The 22,308-nt window shown below is 31.7% G+C and overlaps 1 protein-coding gene across 1 annotated transcript; it reads right to left on the reverse strand.

Annotated features, from left to right (window-relative positions):
- Positions 1–706: 706 nt before the first annotated feature.
- On the reverse strand, positions 707–1,324 carry LOC134229158 (uncharacterized). The gene has a single exon (XM_062710863.1). The coding sequence runs from the start codon at positions 1,322–1,324 to the stop codon at positions 707–709; it is 618 nt and encodes a 205-aa protein (XP_062566847.1).
- Positions 1,325–22,308: the final 20,984 nt, after the last annotated feature.

Here is a 22,308-nt window from a genome sequence, read left to right on the forward strand (position 1 = left end):
GATATATAGAGTGAAATTATCATTATTTAAAGTTTAACTCTGACTTGATCTTTAACTGATATAAAATTCGCAAAATATTTAGATTTACGTGTATATAAGGATATTTACCTTTTCCAGACCTGTTTTCTGACCTTTTTGTTTTTAGACAATATACAGACACGTGTCATAAGTATTCCGTCAACATGGCGGTTTGTTTACGCTTGAAAAAATTCAAACATACGCTGTAATGAAATAAAGTAGTAAAAAATATAAATTATGTTAAACTTACTTGTTAATACTTCGTAAGATGTCCATTGAGCCTGATTACATTCAAAATTCTGTTTGGTATGGACTTGCATAGGTTCTGAACATAGTTAGGTCGGATGCTTGTCCAAATGCCCCGAATTTTCTCCACGATCGAGATCGTCTTTAGATTTAATGAAAGAAATGCGTGTCTGAAGCTTTCTTTTTATCAATAGCCAAAGGTTTTTAATAATGTTGATAATGTTTTTAATAATAATGATATCTGGCGACTGGGTAGGCCATTCTGGGCAAAGTATTCTTGAGTAGACCTTGCTCGGTGAACTTGGACATTGTCGTCCTGGAAGAAATATCCACCCCTAGGAAAATGTCGAGCAATCACTGGCCACAGGTTCTCTTCCAGAATGTACCGATATTTTTTTGCATTTATGTTACCATTTACCGGTGTAATTGTCCCAACACCATTCTAAGAAATACACCCCCATATCATTACTTCATACCTGGGTTGCGATGGTCGGGGTTGCACAAGATCGGGTCGCCAACCTTCATTTCTCTTGCGCCAAATATGAACCCGCTGGTCATGTCCAGTCATTATATTGATCTCGTCTGAGAATATCACTTTATTCCAGTTACTCTGAACTGTCCACCGCCTTTTCTCTCTGCACCATGCCAGTCTCTTTCGTCGGTTAACCTCCTTCACAACAAGTTTCTTCTTACTTACGCATCTTCTATATTCATGATTCTTCAAATGGCGCTGAATAGTCCGCTTACTTACAGTTTCACTCTCAGTCCTGCCTTCATTAAATTTTAATGTGATATCACTTAAGGACTCTCGACGATGCGTTTTCACTAGCCTTTCTAAACCACGGTAATCCATTTCTTTCATTTTCGCCGGCCGCCCACTTCTTGGTTTGTTTTCCACTGACCCTGTGGCAAAAAACTTTCTTGCGACATCGATAACTGTTGACTTTGGAATTTTCAACATCTCACTCACCTTGTGACGGGAAAGACCACTCTGAATCAAATCTATAGGCCTAATGATATTTTTCGCCTCCGTCCCAAGCTCCTGCCCTTTTCGACCCATATTTTCAAAGAACTACGAACTCTAACTCTTGATTCCCGCCTACATTTTGCACTCATTAAATTCAATATTAATGGCAATTAGGCCATTAAATCTTTGTTTAGTACAAAGAACAGTTCTATGGTAATTGATTAATCATTTTAATTCCAGCGCTAGAGAGTAAATTATCATTAATTCCAGTTCTTGAAAAATGGGGGGTAGACGATATTTTCTAGTGAACTCGAACTTTCAAGGATCACCATATTTTGAAATAGTTTTAAATATGATAAAATATATCTGATATCTTTTATTTTACACAAATAAATAAAACATATATTAATTAATAAAATACAATTATTTAGTTGTAAAGAGCTTTAAAATTGGTGAAAAATCAGCATTTTTTTTGTCTATAGACATACGCACCCCCCCCCCCCCCCCCCCCCCCCCCCCCCCCCCCCCCCCCCCCCCCCCCCCCCCCCGTGAAACACAAAAAGCTTTGGTATAAATTTGTAAAATGACAGTCCATATTAACTGTAAAAAGGAATTTTTGTTTCACGGGGGGGGGGGGGGGGTGTTTTAAAAATATTTTAAGTTTTACGTTGATTTTTATAGTGAAAAATTTCAAGTTTTTCCAAAATTATAGAGTTATCTCTCTTTGGTATCCCAAATAAGTAACGTTTTATGAAAATTCATATAATTATCTATAAAAATTTTGAAAATCATTCTAATATGTTAACTTTTGAAAATTGACTTAGAGGTAGGCGGGAGAACAATACTATCGTTCGTAGTTCTTCTGACAACTTTCGCTAACTACAGACGACAACAAATGATCATGTGATTCATCATGTGACTAAAAATCTAAATTTATAACACTTCGTCATCGATGACGTGTAGATACAAAAACAAGAGCCTCAAGGTATGTACTTTCGTTTTCAAGTGTAAACAAGTCGCCATGTTGACCGAATACTTATGGCACGTGTCTGTATAGTCTTGGAGGGCGTTAAAAAATATGTATTCGTAAATTTTAGCTTTTTCTTATATTTTAAGAGAGAGAGAGAGAGAGAGAGAGAGAGAGAGATATCATACTAAAACTCATCATCTCTCTCACTCTTATTTCATTTACAGATATTTTTAGAATATGAATAAAAACAGTGTTTTTGAATTAAGATATACATGTATTATGTTCAGTATACATTTTAATTTGATACCTAGACATTTTCTGAAGGTCCTCGTCACTCTTTTCTCTTGAGTAAATGAATACAAACCTTTAAAAAAATAATAAAGTTATTGGTATAAAGATAATGTTTTTAAGAATCAACGAATATTCTCTAGAATAAGTTATAATGTTCATTCTTAAACTCTAAAAAAAAAAAAACAATGTTACATTACCCTTCTTCATTTTCATCTGTAGTTAAGTTTCCATCATTTGCATTTTTTCTTAAAATCGGCCTTTCATTCTCATATACACCTCTTTCAGAAATCGTTCCTTCTCTTTGGTGTTCTCCAATATTGTCCTCTTTTTCTTCAGACATATTTAATTTTTCTGGTGGTGTTCGTTGTAAATGGTTTACATTCTCTATTACGCCAAGGTTTCAGATACTACTGAGTATGCCATTTTCTCCCAGCCTGTATATAACACAAAGTCCTTAAGTTTGGATATGACAATGTGAATTACATAAAATTTTATCAATATCATGGATATTGAAATAAAAAACGAAATATTTTTTATGTACATGTATCTATGATGTTAAAATTCCATTTTTCTTTTACAAAATTTATATTTCTAATACATGGATATGTTTTGTGTTGAATTGAAACCGACGAGTCGCAAATTAATGGATCGATTCTGATGTGTGGAATCTGCGCCCGTCAGGTCAAAATATTTTCTATCTGAAAGCGTCAATTTATTGATGGCGATATAAATATAAATTCCATTTCATGCCTTCTTATTTTGGATTAAAAAATTTAAGTCCACTTAAAGGCTTAAGGTGATATATCGCTACAGGCATATCTTGTCATCTGTCAAAGAGCGCTAGTCATGCACTAGTCATAAACATTTGAACAATTTTAGCTTCCTCTCTTTAACAACTTGTTACAGAGTTGAATCAATTATGATTCATGGAATCTATCAGCAAAGGGTAATCGTCATTGTTAAATTCATGGTCTCTGTCTACCGGAGGGAACCTCCAAAATCAAAATTGATAGTTCATCAAAAATCTTCTTTACTCCTGAACACCGAGCAGTCAGGTCAGTAGCAAAATAATCAAGTACGTGAGGCTTTTAAAAATGTAAAATTCATGGTCTCTAAATCTGAGGCTATTTTTTCGAATAAAAATATGACAGTGATGTTTCTTCCGAATTGTAAAATGTATGAAGTAAGAAGTACTGAGATGAGGACGACGAAAAGTAAAAATTCATTGATCTAAGAAATTTTCTTTCTCTGCTTTATGATCAACAAAATAATTATTTAAGTGCATGGCTAATATGAGAAAGAGTGATTCTTCTAAACTTGTCATATACACAGTCCTTGGTTATAGAGAGTGCGATAGGACTATAGAGCTATTGGTCCAAGAGAGTAATTAATATAAGAAAAGCAAAATTCAATTTAAAAATTGCACAAGAAAAAAGGACAACAAGTAGTTTCTTTCATACTTGAAGTCCCTTCATGTATTTCCTGTGAAGGTCTCATCAAAGGTCAATATGTCCAAAAATTTATTTTTACAATAGCTCCAAAAAAAAAATGAGATATAAAGTTAACAATTTTACAGTTTATCATTATATCATTGTTTAACATACAGAAAGTGTCACTTGAACTAAAATATCAAAGAAAAAAAATAGACAAAAAGTTATATAAAAAATTGCATATTTAAAAAAATGCACCTCCTTAATTCTGTACTTGTAGTAAACACCATCATTGCAGAATAAAATAATTATGTTTATCATTTAAGGACAGGTGATACAAACAAACTTTTGTTAAAAGATATGAAATTAACAACCAGATTCATGTTTTAATGAGTTCAATTAATAACTTTCACCGCGTAGTTTCTAATTCTTTACTCAAATTTTCACAAAAAATGAGGTTTTATTGAAAAATATTTGTAGATTAATAAGGATGGTTTCAGAGAGGAAGAATTCTGAACATCGCAGAAGGTTTACACATTCTTCATATTCTGGAAATTTATTATTTGCATCATTTTCAATGAAATAAGGTGAAAAAATATATACCAATCCAGGCACCCATTGTTTGTTTGTATCATCTGTCCTTAAAGGCAAGTTGGACGCGATAGGTCTATGAAAGGCTCGTATTGAAAGCATGTCATGTATAAAGACCCCAATAAAATTCGAAAAATGCAATGTACTTCTGGTTTCAAATTTTTACATTTTGACAAAATAAACAAAGAAGCAACTTTCCAGAGGCTATCAGATACCAACTTGCCTTTCATTTATAAACATATTTCATGTGGCGATATTAATCACTGAAACAATTATATGAATTGCTTGTTTGTTTGTTAAACATCATTACCTTTTGTCCATTTTAATATTCCATTAAGCTATTAAAAATACTTGACAGAAAAATAATTCAATAAAAATTCAATAAAGAATGTGACGATCAAAGTTGGTCGCTTTTGATGTAATGCTACCCAGAGCTAAAGCCACGTGATTTTTTTTTTATTTTTTTGTATTCAAAGTTGCCCGAGTCTACAAATAACGTCATAAGTTTGGTTATGAAATAGGTCACAATGCGGTTAATAAAATGTAAATACCCGTGAAAAGTGAAGAAAACGATCGACGTTTTGTACCTTTTTAAAATGGTAAACTTAGAGCGCAGGCGTGCCTAAAATTTTCCTTTTAAAATGTTAAATTTCCAACAATTTTACATCTTTTATCCTTTTGAGAACGGATGACTGCACCTAACGCTCTGTTTTTGGGTCTTTTTCTGTGATCTATGTTGCTTTTATATCCCAAACTATTTTTACATTTATATATTCCCTACGTAATTCTGTCATCTTGGCACCATATTAAATGTTTAAAATACGTAAAGACGGTAATACTATAAACTAATTGCATGTTTGTTGTCATGTCTCGTTTCCAAATAAATAGGAATTACACTAATTTGCCATTTAATGAAGGTTGTGTAACTATGCATGAGAGGTGGAGCGTACAATTTAAGAATGGATCTATATTTAGATTAAATGAATAACAATGACAAGTATTAAAAAATAATGCATGCAGAATAAGTAGGGACATATTTGTCTCAGAATTGTTTTTTACATTATTCACATTAGTTAAAAACGTTATTAACAATATGATCCAGTGTATCGAGGTAAAAGTATTTTAAATCGATGTCTGATAGTTGAATGTGTTCGAGCACAGTGTCCTATTTTGCATGCATAATTCTACCTTACAAGTCACGTGACAGAAATATGTATCCATATCGTTAACAAAAATATATAACGTGGTGAATTCAAGGTGTCACAGCCCTTGGCTACATCACAGAGAGGAAGTGTAAGAAGAAGCAGCTTTTTTCTGTTTTGAAGCATGAATGCAAGTTTGTCTATCAATCTTCTTTTGAATCAACATTACTCATGCACATATTATACAACTACTGTTAAGAGGAAAACAACATACAAACATGTGAAAATGTAAAAATGTGGGCGTCCTCATTATCTTACGGAGATTTGAGAAATGGTGATGACTTCCGCCTTAAAAAACAGATTTATTATTCGTAAATACATACTTTTATATATTGTAATTACACAAATTTGCAGATTAAATGTTGATAATTTCTACTAATAAAACAAATTTCTGTAATAAAATTTTATATTGACGCAAATTTTGCATGTCGTGAAGTGCAGACTTTAAATTCCTGTAATTTTGAGAATTGCTTCATTAATCTCATGGAGCTACTCTTTTACTTTTTGCTCAACATTCCAAGGGTCAGGTTTTGTACACTGATTGCATTCATTTTTTCAGGTAATGATTAGTTTTCGGATATCTAAGTGAAACTTCAATATTTTGACAAAATTCTGACAAAAAGATTTTATAATATTTGAATGTACACAGGGTACGGTCTTATGACGAATGAGAGAAAAAAAGGTGTTGCATTGGAGAAAACACTATTATATCTAGAAAAAATTAATAAGATAAGATAATTATCAATTAACTATGTTTAAATATGATTACGTACATGCATTGTTAACTATAGTACTTTGTTGTTAGGGGTCAGAAAGTCCCATATGTATATGATGTTATTTCGTCGACTGTTAATGGAGTAAAAAAAGAAAAATCAAGGATGTGCATCAGCAAAATTCCTTAACATGGGACTTATCGAACTTTTTCAAACAAAGAGGAAAAGCGACGCTGCATTTACACACATTGATGTTATCATTCATGCGCCGTTAAACGATGCACCACATAACGTAAAATCTCATAATTTATTTATGCCAATGTTCATTTGAAATTTGCAAGGTTTATTGACCAAAATAGTACTAAAAAGAAGTAAAATTTTAGAACGTATTGATGATTATTTTTCAAACTTTTAAAAGTCTCCGCGATTTTACCGGACAACCGTCGTACATAATCACCTTTTGCACGAAATATCAGCTACATTATATAGAACTAGTGTATTTATTCACTCAAATTACCTGTTTGTTATAAATACATACATTGTATTAAAAAAACTTGATTGTTAAAACTTACATAAAATAAGTAATCAGATCTTGAATCCGCCCTCTGCTCGGTTAATTAAGGATATGAATCTAATTTCGTATTTCGAATCTTATGCAAAGTACATCAAAACTTGTCTAATCGATATATTGTACCTTCCAAATCTTACCTAATACAATTTAATGTTATAATCCCTTTCAGTAAACTGAATTGCTTAATCGTCCTTTCTGTATAAATAATAGGTAGTATCCTCAAAACAATGAGATAAAGTACGTACATGTGTTTATAAATGTTTCACAGTTTGTATATGTTATGAATTAGATAACATAAATCTATTATATTTGCAGGACTACAATATGCGATGGGACTCCAAAGTCCAATGATCACGCCAAAAACCGATGGTCTGCACCAAACCACAAATGGTTCGACGTGCCAAAATCCTATGGTGCAGAAACATGCTTCATTAGATATGCCAATCCTAAGTGGCAAGTTTGTCTGGTTTTACAAACTAATACATGTCACTCACTCAAAACATTCTTAAATAAACGACTTTTAAATGCAAGTCAACGACGTCAGCGATTGACGTCTGACTATTGTGACGACATAAAAGTTGGTTGTTCCTTCGAACCATCGGACCTTACCGTATAAGTCTATTGCATTTTTGCGCATTGTGACCAGCGAACTTTGACGTCCATATGATAGCGAGCCATCGGAGTTTGGTAAGGGCATCGGATTTTGGCGAGATCATTGGACCTTGGATCTTACATATTAAGTAAATCAAATGTCCTTTTCTTTATTTACATAAGAATTATTGATTGTCAAAACTTACAAAAATTCCCCTTCTGCAGGGTTGGTTACGATCATGACAAAAATTATATATTCTTGTATAATCTTATTTTTTTTTATAAAGTCCAGTAAAACTCGTCTTATCTAGATATGTACCTTCCAAAATCTTACCTAATACAATGTTTAAATCAATGTTAGTAAATTTATTGCTTAATCATCCAATCTTGGATTGTCTTATCTAGCAAATGTCTTTTGAACATATTATTTCCTTTACGTGCATTCAAAAAGACTTAATGTAATCCACTTTGTCAAAACATGATGAACAACGATCACAACAGTTGTCATAATGCTGATTAAAATGTTATTTAATTTTTTTTCTCGATGTTACACAGGTTTCAATGATAAAACAATTGTGTGTTGCTGCAGTCACACTTCAATACAGTAGCATTAGTGAACATGTTAATGACCGAAAGAGTATAGCAATTAATAGTACATGTGTATCAGAAAAATATCGTATTTTGAAGTAAATAAAAAGATTTTCTGCTAAATACATGTAGACAGAATCAGAGCAAAAACAGCTTTAGATAATTTAAGAGCATAAGTTTGCTTTTTCAGAGCGAACATATACCTGGAATCACCAAAAACATAACATGGCATTGGGCATTTTCCAAAAGATGATAGGGGATTTTCTGGATGGTTAATACGCATACCAAAAATTCTCAGAGAAGATCAACTGCACAGCATACAAACTGCTACAGAAATGAGAATGAAATTATTAAACAACTACAAAACATAAAGACTTCCACAAAAAATGAATACATGACAGCAGACAGCATAATTACTGTACTTGTTAAATAATTTCCAAACACATGAGAAGGAAAAAATTCATATTTTTTTTGTTCCGATTGTGAATTATAGAAAACAAAAAATGAAATTGTTATGGTTGAAGATCATTGTGTTTTAATGACTATCCTTCTGCTTTAGATTAAAGCCAAATATTAATCATTTTATATAATAATTGTTTTTGTATTTTTTCCCCTTAAACAACCCAATTGCAAGATTTCTAAACATACTCTTGTTCCTTATATAGTACAAAAATTCTAAGGAAAGGGTACATTAAAAATGATTTTCTTTTCTCTATGTTAGTCTTCAACCAGCTGATGCTCCAATATTATGACACTTTTGAACCAAGATTTAGTAAAATTGATTAAGTTTTTGAGTGAAGCTTATCAAAGGAATTCTAAAACAAATATTTTAGTGTAACAAGCAAATTCAAAAATTTATGGTCCCCCGCTAATGGAGTCTTTGTAGGTGAGATGTCATTAGTTATGACATGTTGTATTAAATATGAAAGCCCTATCATGCATGAAGGTTAACGTCAAGGGGTAATAAAACATATCATACTCGGAAATATCTTGTCACAGGTAATACACATGTCATGACCAGAACGTGTTTTTATGACAATATCCTTCTCTGCAGCCACGCATTGCAACGCATATACTACTAGTATTTGCTCCTTCTAATGTATAATCATGCATAAACCGCTTTCCCGCAATCGCAAGTAAATGTGATGTTCAATTTAATGCCAATCCCATTCTATTTCATACTTGCTAAAATTTAACAAAATAAGAATAATTATAACTTTGAAAATAATATGTCATAAATATGTGCTCAAAATATTTGAGAAAGTTGTACCGTGCTACAGAGTGTATGCTGTTTCACAGTCTGTAAGTTGTAATGGGTTAATTAAAAAAAAACCCATGTATTATCCATTATATATAAGTTTATAAACTTTCTAAAAATTCTTCAAAACATGAATGACTCATTGGCAACAAATGCTGAATAAATTAATTATAATTATCGAGCAAACTACAAATGAACTTAATGCATACTTTGAAGTTATAGTCTTTATTCAGTATATATTTATATCTATAATCAGTAAGGTGGGAAAGATGTGCAAGATTTTTTTTTCAGAATACGGTTTATTAATAAACACAAAGTGGGTGCAATACAGAAGATTGGAGCTAGGAGAGATGTTATGGGGATCAGAGATACATGCATGGTTGAGAATAGAACGAGAATTTGTGATAACATAAAAGCAAAATTAAAGCTCTTTGGTATTCATTATGGGGCTGCGTTGTGATAACATCAGTGTTATGAAAAATAGAAGTCACTGAAAATGATTTGGACTGGGGGAATCAGCTCAAATAGATGTATTCAACACAAAGATTTTCTGTCGAAATCGAATTTAAAGAAAATACTGTTCATATTTTATTACATTAAATTTTTTCTGACTAACAGACTACATATTTCTTAACAGATAAATATCGTTCCGAATGAGTGCTAGCAATCGGTTGACCAGTTATAAATTGACATCTCGAGTTTATAATTATTTCATTTTTAACATAAGAACACCATAGCGCTGTTTTTGTACCTGATTTGTGTGTTTGGGTTCACAAATTATTAAAATGTTTGGCGAAAGGCCCCTTACTAATCGATGCATGCACATATTTTGTGGTAAATCTAATTAATATGTCTTTCTAAAGTGCAATCATTTTCTATATATGACTAATGCACCCTCCTGCAGAAGAATGAGTCATACGATCTTTATGGTTTGTATCACATTCCGTGAACATGTAAAGTCATTTGAGGCAATTTTGGGGCTATCTCATCTCAAGGTTTTTATTTAAAAGGTAAAATGATCTTTTTCGAACATTCCACAACGCCCTTTATTACATGTTTTGAAAGAAATAAAAAAAATATGTGATACAATTTGCATAATATGATTATACAATTGCTTTCAAATTTATGTCAATATCATCCACTTCTTTGTCAAAAATACCTGAGTTTTAAATTACGATCACATTAGCTTCTTTTGAAGCTAGTTAAAGTATTTTTTGATCAATGGTTGGTGCAGAATTTTTTCTCCCTGCATTATAAATTCATAAAAAAAAATATAAAATGACACAATGGGCATGCGTAAATAATATACAATTAACTCTTCAGGTATTTAATATACAGGTAGCACCTAAGAGTTTTCATTTCTTTATGGGAAAATGGATTACTTTAGACATTTCGATGCGTAAGTTTTCTTGCTAACATTACATTAAAGAGAATGAAAATATGTGTGTCAATTCATATATACGAGAAATATCATATGACTTTGTATATTCGTGGCAGAAATAAATTATATGCCCATATAATTTCCTAAAATATGAGTTTTTTTTAAGCACAAATGATGAGTGAATTGACACATAAAAAGGCGAAGTAACGACTATTTATTTTGGGAATTTTGACTGACATTAAAAGCAATTGTGAAATGATTCCGAATATCATGAGTATTGCTGGCAATTATTTTCTAGTTATAGACAGACTTTTACTTTACCTTAGTCATAATGTCCCTGAATAGTACTTCATACAGATAAAAGAGAAATACCAATTTCTCATTTATGAATTCATGAACAAGAAATTGTACATGATATCTTGGTAGAATGGCTCGTTTTTTCTGATTGTCATGGTTATAATATTACGGTTTTTTTTAGATAATATTTCCAAAGACACCTCAAAATTTAATTTTACTGTGATTTATCTGATTTCTTCAGTGGAGAAAAAGAGAAATATCATTTCTGAAGTAACAACTGTTTAAAAGAGGGGAGAGGGACAAGTACTTTGTATCATTATTGTTATTATTGTCAAGATATTTGAAGTTGCGTTCATGTTTAAAATGTTAGCATATCTTTTTTCTCTCTTATCAGAAATAGTAGAGCGGACATAAAGAAATGTTCAACATGTGTGTTCCGCCATCTGTGTCAAGAAGTTGGGACGTCATTGGAAATTAGAGCCCGGAGAGACTTGATGGATCTTATTAACACACTGACAAATAAAATGAGAACACACCCTATTAGAATAACTGGAAGTCGAGGAGAAGGATTCAGAATAATGGATGCAGATCTAGATATTATGTCCTGGCCAGATAATTACCGAGTGATCTGGGAAGTACAGGAGTCCCAATATTATAACAATCTCAACAAAGAACTGATACTCTGTGACAGTTCAGAAAGCCCGCCAGGATTTACCTTGTTATTTCTACTTTCACCAAAATTTGACAATGAAATCCAGGAAGCTTGTGTTAGATTGAAAAACAGATATTATATATCTAGTTTTAAACACAAACAAATCAAGTGCTCTACAGAGTCTCAGAGCTCATATCTCCATGGACCCTGTGTGAGTAGATATCATGGAATAGCAGAACGTGATTTTGCCCATTGTTTTGCATCGGATATTTGGCCCCCATCTGCCTCCTCTTGGATAGACAGAAGGCATTCATGGCCCCCGCCTCATATTGTTGATGACATAGTGAAAAATGGATGTCATTTTGTGGCAATTGGACACAAACTAGGAAGACATGAACATGAACCCAATGAATGGAGAATTTCTTTCTCTTTGGCAGAGCAAAAACTTGTGTATTCAATGAACCACTTCCAGTTCTTAATATACGGCTTGCTCAAATTATTTTTAAAGAGAAAGATTAACAAAGGAATAGACAAAAATGATAAATTACTGTGTTCCTATCATATTAAGACGGCAGTTTTCTGGATGATTCAACAAAATACAATACCCTACTGGTGTAAACATACTCTTATTGACAGTTCCTGGATCTGCTTTAAAATCATCATTAAATGGGTGTATGAGGGGGTCTGTCCTAACTTTTTTATTCCAAGTAACAACATGTTTCTCGGTAATATTTATGGTGAAGCCCAAAACGTTTTATTTACTAGACTTTATAAACTTTATGAGATGGGTATACAATCCATGCATGAAACTCTCTATATTCCTTCTAGTAATGACTGTAAAGAGATCATTCATGGTCCCGGAAATTCCAATTGTTTTGATGAAGATTTCGTATTTTCTGAGGCTGATTTTGATGTCAAGTTATTTAGAGAAGTAGTAACCGAAAACAGATGTTATCTTTCAAACGTTAAAGATTGCATGCAGTTTTTACATATAATAGAACAGACTGCTGCTTCACCCCTGACTCAGTATCAGGTCATTATGCTACAAAAACTTATATGTACTGTTCTCCAAAATCTGGCTTTTCTGGTACATGAAAAAATTTATACACAAGAAAGAAAGATAAAGTACAGAGTTTACAGAATGTGTCGTCATATCCTAATATTTGCAGCGAAGTTTGGTTGTATTTCTGACATGTTGTTCTTAGCCATGTATCATTACAAGACATTTAGATACAGGGAGGCATTTGCTTTAATAGATGTAATAAAGGTCAAGCTAGCACAGCCATACGTGATATACAAATCCGATGTAGATGAGGAAAAATATAGAAAGGCTGTAGGGGGTCAGTCCTGGACTACAAAAATGAGAAAAGCTGTAGCAGGGGATATCAGTCTTAACAATAATATTTTTTATATCAAACAACTGAAACCGGAACAACAGTCCAGTCTAGAAAACGATGTGCCTTGCTTATTTATACCACCCTTTGTAATGTCATACATGCTAGAAATCTTTTGCTGCAGACTTGTAAACTTAACTAGAGCACAAACAGCTTTAGATGATTTTCGGGCTTTAGTTCACAACGATCTAGAACAACACATACCTCCAACTGCTAAAAACATAGCATGGCATATTTTGGGGATTTGTCAGCAGATAACAGGAAACCTTCAGGATGCTCTTTACTCATACCAACAATCTCTAAGAGAAGATCAACTCCACAGTATACAAAGTGCTACAGAAATGAGAATCGAAAAATCTCCGTTCATTGGATGAGTTTTTAAAGAAATATCCATCCCACAGAAATGATATTCAGTTTATTTTAACTCATTTTGGTATTGTATAGGAAATTAACTTAAAATAGTTTATTATCAATGTATTTTAAAGAAATGACATTTTGCTTTAAAGTGAGTCATCATATTTGTCATTGTTTGTACGCAAGTGAGTTAAGGCTAAATATAGTTTTTTTCTATGCAAATGAGCTAATAAAAATGCATAAATTGTATATGAGATTATATTATGTACAGAGAAAGTTCAATTTGATTTTCTTATACATACTTAGTACACACATTATATTAATGCAAGTGCACATTATGACGTTATATTATAACGTCATTGTTCTCTTCCATTCAAGGTAATAAAACACATCAACAAAACAACATCGTCGCAATGGCATAATCTATTTGATGTAAAATAAATAATGTGTAATATCAAGGAAAATATACTTAAATTTAATAAAATTGCTGCACAAATCCTGTGCACTTCTTTAATCGATAAAAAAAATTAAGGAAACTTACACTGGACAGAGAATTTTATCCCTGTTTCAACTTAGAACTGTGCAAATAGTAACTAAACAATTACCGTGTCGACATTTGTGCAGCAATATATTAAATCCTTAGAATATTCTACGTTTCTTTATACCTTGTTTCTGTCAAACAAAGTAAGGTATACCGTTGCGCCGAGGATATTTTGTTGATGTTTCTTATAAACTTGTGTAGTAAAGGTTGATGACGTCATAATATGACGTCATAATGTGTACTGGTAATCGCATATCGTGTGTACCAATAATATATTAGAATACAAGTCTTAACATTTTCTTTGCGATATGTATAGCAATTATGGGCTTTAATCAAATATTTTCATAGAAACTTCAATATGTAGCCTTACCTCACTTGCGTACGTTCGCAGTGTGGTTTTGCTGCCATTTTACAGCATATGCATATGTTTAGTGAATAAAATTTAAATTAATGTTCCTAAACCCTCTGCTCACTAATATGAAATTTTTCGTTAACTTTTATGATTTTCCAAAGGAAATGTATATGCTGAATAAAATACAAACGATTATAGCATGGCTTGTGGGGCAAAATTTGACAAAAAAGGCACTTAAACTTGACAAATTTATAAAGGATTAATAGACATTTGTGGCATTCAGAGTTATCTCTCTTATCAGATTTTTTATCAGAGAAATTTATTGAAAAAAATTCCTTATTTATTGTTTATATAATCTTCTTCTTTGTATAGTATATATATTTCCAATTTATATTATTTTGAAAGTTCAAAGAAATACAATTATTAAAAAGACTTGGGTTATGATTAAAAAAGAAACTTTGCATTCATATACATGAAAACAACAGTATTCTACAAATATGTACATGACTGATATTCATAAAACATGTGTTTCTTGAATTGTATTAAACTTTGGCTAAAATGATGTTGGTGGGGGTGGTGGGACTGTCATTACCATAGCATGTTCCTGAGTGCTGTTTATTTTAAACAGAAAATAATTAATTAAAATGTATAGGCTTTATATTAAAAAGTCTTTTTATTATGTCAATTTATGCATGGATAAATACCATAATGATTGTCATACCTTTAAAAATTTGTTCCTATACAAATCTATACGAAAAAAGTCAAACCCTGGCATTAAAATCTCCTAATAAACAAACATAATTACTATTTGTATTTATTTCATGCAACTCTTCTTCAACTTAAAAAAAATATCAAGAGACAAATATCTGCTGTTTTCAGGAGGTATAAACACAATTCGAAAGTCAATATCTGACTTAGAATTAATTACCAAGTTACTCATTTTAAACCATAAAAACGTATTAACAAAATGTTTCCTTTACATTAATGTATTTTACATATGTAGATCTGCTATAAGAAAGGTGGTATATCCAACAATGTTTATTTCATCGGAATGATCGGTCCTAGTTTCCTCAAAACACAGAATATCGAATTCTGTTACAATATCTGTAAATTCCTTATATTGTATCTCGAACCTGTGTATCTTCCATTACTGGCAGTAGTTCATTAAATCTTTATGCCCCAAGGTGGTGGAGCATCCAAACACACAATAACTTCCAATATCAGAAAGGTATTGTACAGACAAAATTGTACAATAATTTCTTATCAAATCTCAAGAAGCCCCACCTCCTTTTGTAAAAAGGAAAACAATTTTAACAACATTTTTTATTAATTCTTGTAACATTTTTCATTTAACTCAAATTTTTTGTCCCAAACGTTTTTACATTTTCATACCTTCCTTTAGTTAGTCTCAAATCGTAAAAATTAAAAGAAATATTACAGTTATGAAAGTTTTGTCAATTTGTTGTACCGGAACCAAAAAACTCGGGTGTTTTCTTTAGATGGCCTTCATTTCAATTTCGGATAACACTTGCTTTCTTTTCTCTCGCGACTGCGACACTCCTGGATCAAGTACTTCCGATACCTTCCTGGAAATGTCGTCATTACTTTTTTTAAAAATATATTTATGTACTGCCTTCGCAAATCGGTGCCCTAATCTCCTCATTATTTCTTGCTCTTCCACCCCTGTCATAAACAATTGAGTTTTTTTTCTTTCAAAAAAGATGGAATTAGTATTTCAGTGAAATTGGTGGTCTTAAAAAAAATATACACATATTAATTTTCATAAAATCCATAACATGAAATTGACTTTTAAAGTCAATTTCAATCATATAACTTTTTTAACATGTCAATGGAGACGATAGTCATTTAATATGAAAATCTTTTATAAAGCAGTGTTAGCTTAGATAAAATAATAAATTTCCTAATCACCTGATACAGTGAAAGTGAAGAGATACTCTGTCAGTCTGTCAAATAAAAAAAGTAAGTCTGTATGGTAGACTGCTGCTAAATCAAAGCTATTGACAAAAAGCTACTTGTGCTTATACAGTAATTAAGTTACAAAAGTACAATCAAATTAATAAATAAATAAATAAAAGGGGAGCTGCGAGGTAGAACCATGTCAACGTCGTAGAGCTCAGCTGTAAACATGATGTTACAAAGAGTTCTACTAGTATACAAGGAAAAGAAAGATAATATGTGAATGTTTTTGTTCTTACAAATTATCTGGCATGTAAATGATGTTTTCCTTTAGTCTTTTAAAAAGATTATGCTTCATTTTCAATTTTTGTTGTTTTTAATTGCGATTTGGTATCCGTTTTTGGTTTTCACATTTATAACAGAGTTCTAGATTTACCGCTTTTTGGCAGGTGATAATCTGGTTCAGTAATAAATATTCAAATTTGTTAAACTTTTTTGTAGGAATGAGTTCATTTAAATCTCGAAAATGTGCTTGAAAAGTTTGAATAGTTTCTGTGCACCTTGAAAAAGAGAAATCGTCAAAAAACAAAATCTGGGACCGTCGGGAGTCGAGGAGACTAGATTTACCGCTTGCCCTAATTACGCCACAGTGTTAAAACTTCTCTCGGGCTTGCATTTGACCAATTCTCTGTGACGAATTTGATCGCCTATAGTTGTAATTCCAGAATTGATCAATTGTTCATCGCTTACAAGCTTAAATTATTATCAACATCTATTCTCTCTTCTACAAATCTATCGATCACCTGAGGACCTATTATGTTGAAGTAACATCATATAATGACAAAGTAGTAGCATATAATGACGAAGTAGTAGCATATAATGACAAAGTACCATCATATTATGACAAAATACCATTATATAATGACAACGTTCCATCATATAATGATAAAGTACCATCATATAATAACAAAATACCAGCATATAATGAAATTTCTCCACATAAGGCATTTACGGCGTTCCATATTTGTGGTTGAATGTCATTATTTATGGCATATTGTATTAAATATAAATGTCATATGATATATCATTTAAATGTTATCACCAAATTTGATTATCTGAAAGTTAGTCAAACATGAAGGTTAAGATAAAAAATCATAGCATGCTCGAAAATATCTTGTCACAGGTAGTAAATATACATGTCAAACAAATGTGAAAGCCTTATTTCTTCTCTATCAAAAGCTATAAAAAACATGAATTCAAGAGAGACCAATTGAAGTACATTTTTACAGAATATTATATGGTGAAAACAAAATGCTATCACATAACTTTTCTGTTTACCATCATAAAATGACAGCCACATTTCCGTGCATAATTTATCTCGCTGAAATCTCACTAAATCTCGCCAGAGCCACAGTCAGATCTAGAACTACTCTGAATTCATCGGGTTTAATAATTTGCAGAACATCGAAAAAGAAAAGGTTCCGAACACATGAGTAGGGGTGCAAAAGCTATAAGAAAAAAATAACATTTTTGATAGTAGGTCAAACGTAATGGTCAACGTCACGGGTAAAAAATCATAGTGTTTGTTAAAGAGGTCTTGTCAGATATATTATGCATATCATGTGAAAGGTGAAAGTCCCAGATCTTCTTATCCAAAAGTTATGACCAAAGCTAAAGTTTTTGAAAGATAGTTCAAACTTTAAGATCAAACTCACGGGATAAAAATAATAGTTTATTAGGAAAGGTACTGTAACAGGCAAAACATATATCTATCCTGAAGGCCCTCTCTCTTATAATTCAAAAGTTTGGCCAATTTAAAGTAATGTGTAAAATTTGGAAAGGGAAGTCAAACGCCAAGGTCAAGGTCACGGGGTCAAAAGTCATAGTGCATTGAGAAAGGTCTTGTCATGGGTAATACACATGTTAAATGAATGTTTTTTTTTCTCTCTTTTAATTCAAACGATATGACCATGTTTAAAGTTTTTGTGACAGACTGAAAGACTTACAGAATGACAGACAGACAGATGGGATTTAATGTCCCCCCCCCCCAAAAAAAAAATTGAACGGCAACACTCGGAACAACTATCCATAATAACTTTCACTTTGGCATACTAAATGAGACCAAACATTATGTAGAATTTATTCATCCAGTAAAATAATATTATGTTTACAACATATGAATGACTGTTTAAACAAACAATTATTACAAGCATTAAATGAATTGAGAAGAACTCGCACCTAAACTTATAAGGCCTAGATACTGTTCGTCGAAATAAGTAAAAAATGTAATGTATCTTTATTTACCACATGCTTGAGATGGATATCGTAATGTATGAAAACATTCTTCAGTTTTGTAGATTTCGATAACGAAGACTATCATTTAAGCTTAAAATACGAACATTATATTAGACATGGAAATATTTTGATTAGTTAATTAAAGTAAATAATAATTTTTTCTCATTCATAGGCGTAGTTACAAACTTCAAGATCCTCCCCACTTTCAGCGGGGGGGGGGGGTTTACGGTATGTCTGGATAAAAATTAATGTTTAGAACAAATTCACAGCTATGATTAAATAACATTGAACCTCTTTTTATGGCAAATGTATTTTATTTTCAACAACAACTGAGTATAAGCACTTCTCTTGAAGTAATAGTTGTATAATAAAGTAATGTAGTATATTATACATACTAGTAGTAATTATATGTAAAATTGTGGAGTTGGGATAGGGAGTGTGGGTCATAAATTTAAGTAAAGACGTTTCCCTTTCACTCGGCATCTGTTATCTAGCAAAATTAAATGAGAATCACAAGGTACCCCTTGTATTGACATCTGAAATTCATTATTATTTGCTGTATCCCATTTCTTCTTTAACACATAGTAAGTTTTGTCAAACCTTCGCATTTTTAATTATTTAATTTTGCTGATTCATTAGCACTTTTATGTTTACATATATATGTACTATAGAATATATTCTAGCCAATCCAAATCTCATCAAAATAAGTAATTTCTACAAGATAGCTTCAGTTTTGGAGATTCTTATTTCCGTAACTATTTGAAATCCTCTCATTCAGCTTCGACAGGGGCTTGATATCACTTTGTCTAGCTGATTTAAGGGGGCGTGAGGGGTGCACACCCTTAAAATTTTCAAAGTACAAGTATGATATCATTAGTATTATTAACCATACTTTGATACATATCTAACCAATGCCACTATTTGTGTTTCTGGTTTTACTATTAAAATTAATATTATGTTTACAAGGCCCCCACCATTCAAAGTGTAATATGAATGTTTAAACATAACAATTATGGCCTTTGGAAGTATTAAATGAATATATAGAAGAACTACAGAAAACTTAAACTTATAAGGCCCCCCTAATTAAAACCGTCTGATAACCTTTTTTTTTGCTTGTGAAAGAATTTCTGGAGTTAAACCCCCCTCCCCCCCACTTTTAAGTTTGTGGCTACGCCTCTGTCATTTGGAGATATGGAGAATTTGTTTTGAAATGACAAATTATTCTATATGGATACACTTATGGCTTTCAATGAAATACCGATATGTTAAAAAGTGAAATGACCATTTTTGTGCGATATGTATATATTTGAACGAAAAAGCATGTTTTCATTTTTTTTTTGCCGCAGATTATAGTGTACGAAACTAATCTTTTTGTTCAGCTGATTTCTTTATAGTTGAAAATGCTGATAAAATACGAGAAATTCACGGGTTTTAAGATACATATTTTCCAGTCTTAATGGACATGGAGTGATTGTAATAAATTAAGAAAAGTAAATACATACTTCATTGGAATATGAATCTAGTGGCGAGAAGATTCTTTGATCTTCTCAGAAAGGTCTAATTAAAAGTAGAAATTTTTATCCCTTAAAAGCATTTTTAGATACCAATGTTTATTAACATAATATGAAATTAAACATGATTTATGGAGCTTTGCAAAGAACCTTGAAGCACATTGAGAGGCATATTTATTGGCAAATGTATTTTATTTTCAACATCATTTTGAGTTTTGAATTAAAATAAATTAAAGAGTTGTCCTTCCTGGCTGAGGGTCGGAGTCCCTTAAAAGGGTAGGGACGTTTTCAAACATTTAAAAGTAAATCAATATAGATTTATTTAGAAACTTTTTACTTTTGATTTAAAATTGTATCATAATCCCCAACACAAGTAAAGTTTGACACCTGGGTATTTCACTGTGTATTAAATCACTTCCTGTGTATGATTAACAATTTCAAAACTTTGGCATTCACACCCAAAATATTGTTAAAATTTTATCAAAAAAAAATTTTGAAGTTTTATTTTAAGTTAGGGCTAAAAAGCAACTTCCGGTAGATCTATAGGCTATATATAAACATACCGTTAAATAAATGATTTGGATGATCAGTAAAAGATTCATTTAACTTTTTTGGTACATAGTTATAACCTGTATATAATTTTCACCTTAAAATTAAGGTGTTGCGTTTCTATTGACGGTGAGTATATTTCTTTGGTACAATTTATTTCACATTTACTTCAACGTACCGACAAATTCCGCTGAATATCGTCATCCGTTTTATAACAAAGCCATTATACATTTTTTCCAAGCAGGATTCAGTTACAGGGGAAACTCCTCTTACATATTTGCACAAAAGATATTAAAGAAATCCTCATGGACTTACCTGCGCTAGGCTCTTTTATACACATATTATGAATTCTGTCTCTGTCCACGGGTTTAAAAAAAGGGTAAATGTCAAACGCATATTTTCGTACGTAGTTTGAACACGCTGACTCTTAAACATGAATAATATAGCAAAGTTATCTAATTATTCGGTTATATGATTTTTTTGATAAATGATAAAAACACACTTATCTTAAACTAGCATTCTGCATCTTCATATGCAGATTGAAATAAAGCGTAAAATTCATGACACTCTCCTCATCTTTACAGCTCAAGAATGCAGTGAGTTGACGTCATTTTCAATTATGACGTCATATATTTGTAGTTTAGAGAAGTGCATGCACAGAGTACACTACTTTATTCTCTGGGAAGCCTTATCATACCTGCGAAAGTTTTGCCCGTGAAAAACTGGTATAGACCCAGGAAATGTTTAAACTGACTACGGAGAAATGATATGCATCTAGAGTATTTGTTTTTTTTTTATTGCCATAATAGATTCAGAGAGAAAAAGAATGCACAGTTAATTTCAATTTGAAATCAAGGTGTTAAAAATAAATCGCTTCAAAAATTATGTTCATCATGCGTTGTAGATATCGATATCCAAATAGCAAAATATGCTGGCACAATCAAGCAATGAACTCTCCCAATGTATAAATCCATTTGCAATATTATTTGCATTGAAAGCCACAGTTCATTACATTGTAAAGTCCTCTATTAAACAAGATGGATTTAAATCCTTACTCAGTTTCAAAGTAAGTGGATGAGATAGAGAAGCGGACATTAAAAAACAACGACGTTGTCGGACGTCATGAAACTTAAACGGCGACAGCGCCAGGTGATCGTATAATGTTTTTATTTGCAATAATTTGGCAAATGATGAACATATTAAGCTAAAAATTTCAACTCTTCTTTATTTTTTGTTGTTTTATGTTCCTTATAAATTTTGAAAGCACAGACCATTTAGAACTAATTTTATAGCCTCAGTCCACTAACTTTTTATGACCCCTCGCATATACTTCATTGGAATATGAATCTACAGGCGAGAAATTGAAAAACCATTCCTAACTATTTCTTGAGAAGGGGAACTAAAAACTAATGTGAAAAAAACTAATTTATGTTCATAATAAAAATAGGAATGTTGTTTCTTTGTAAAATTCAGTTTCCTCTCATTTTTTTTTTGACTCCTTTTGACTTTCATAAACCACTCAAATACAAATAAGAACTTCCTTTTTTGTTCAAAATTTACGAATAAACAACAATGTCATTAGGTTCTCCGGGAAATGAATCTAGTTGGTCACGTGATCAAATCTTGTGA

This window comes from Saccostrea cucullata, unplaced genomic scaffold (assembly GCF_032062105.1).
Source record: "Saccostrea cucullata isolate Sc308-1 unplaced genomic scaffold, CSIRO_AGI_Scuc_v1 ctg572, whole genome shotgun sequence".
Lineage (NCBI taxonomy): Eukaryota > Metazoa > Mollusca > Bivalvia > Ostreida > Ostreidae > Saccostrea > Saccostrea cuccullata.

Bases quoted from the DNA above. Each gene is read 5' to 3' on its own strand.
- LOC134229158 (XM_062710863.1), bottom strand. From the start codon at position 1,324: ATGGGTCGAAAAGGGCAGGAGCTTGGGACGGAGGCGAAAAATATCATT.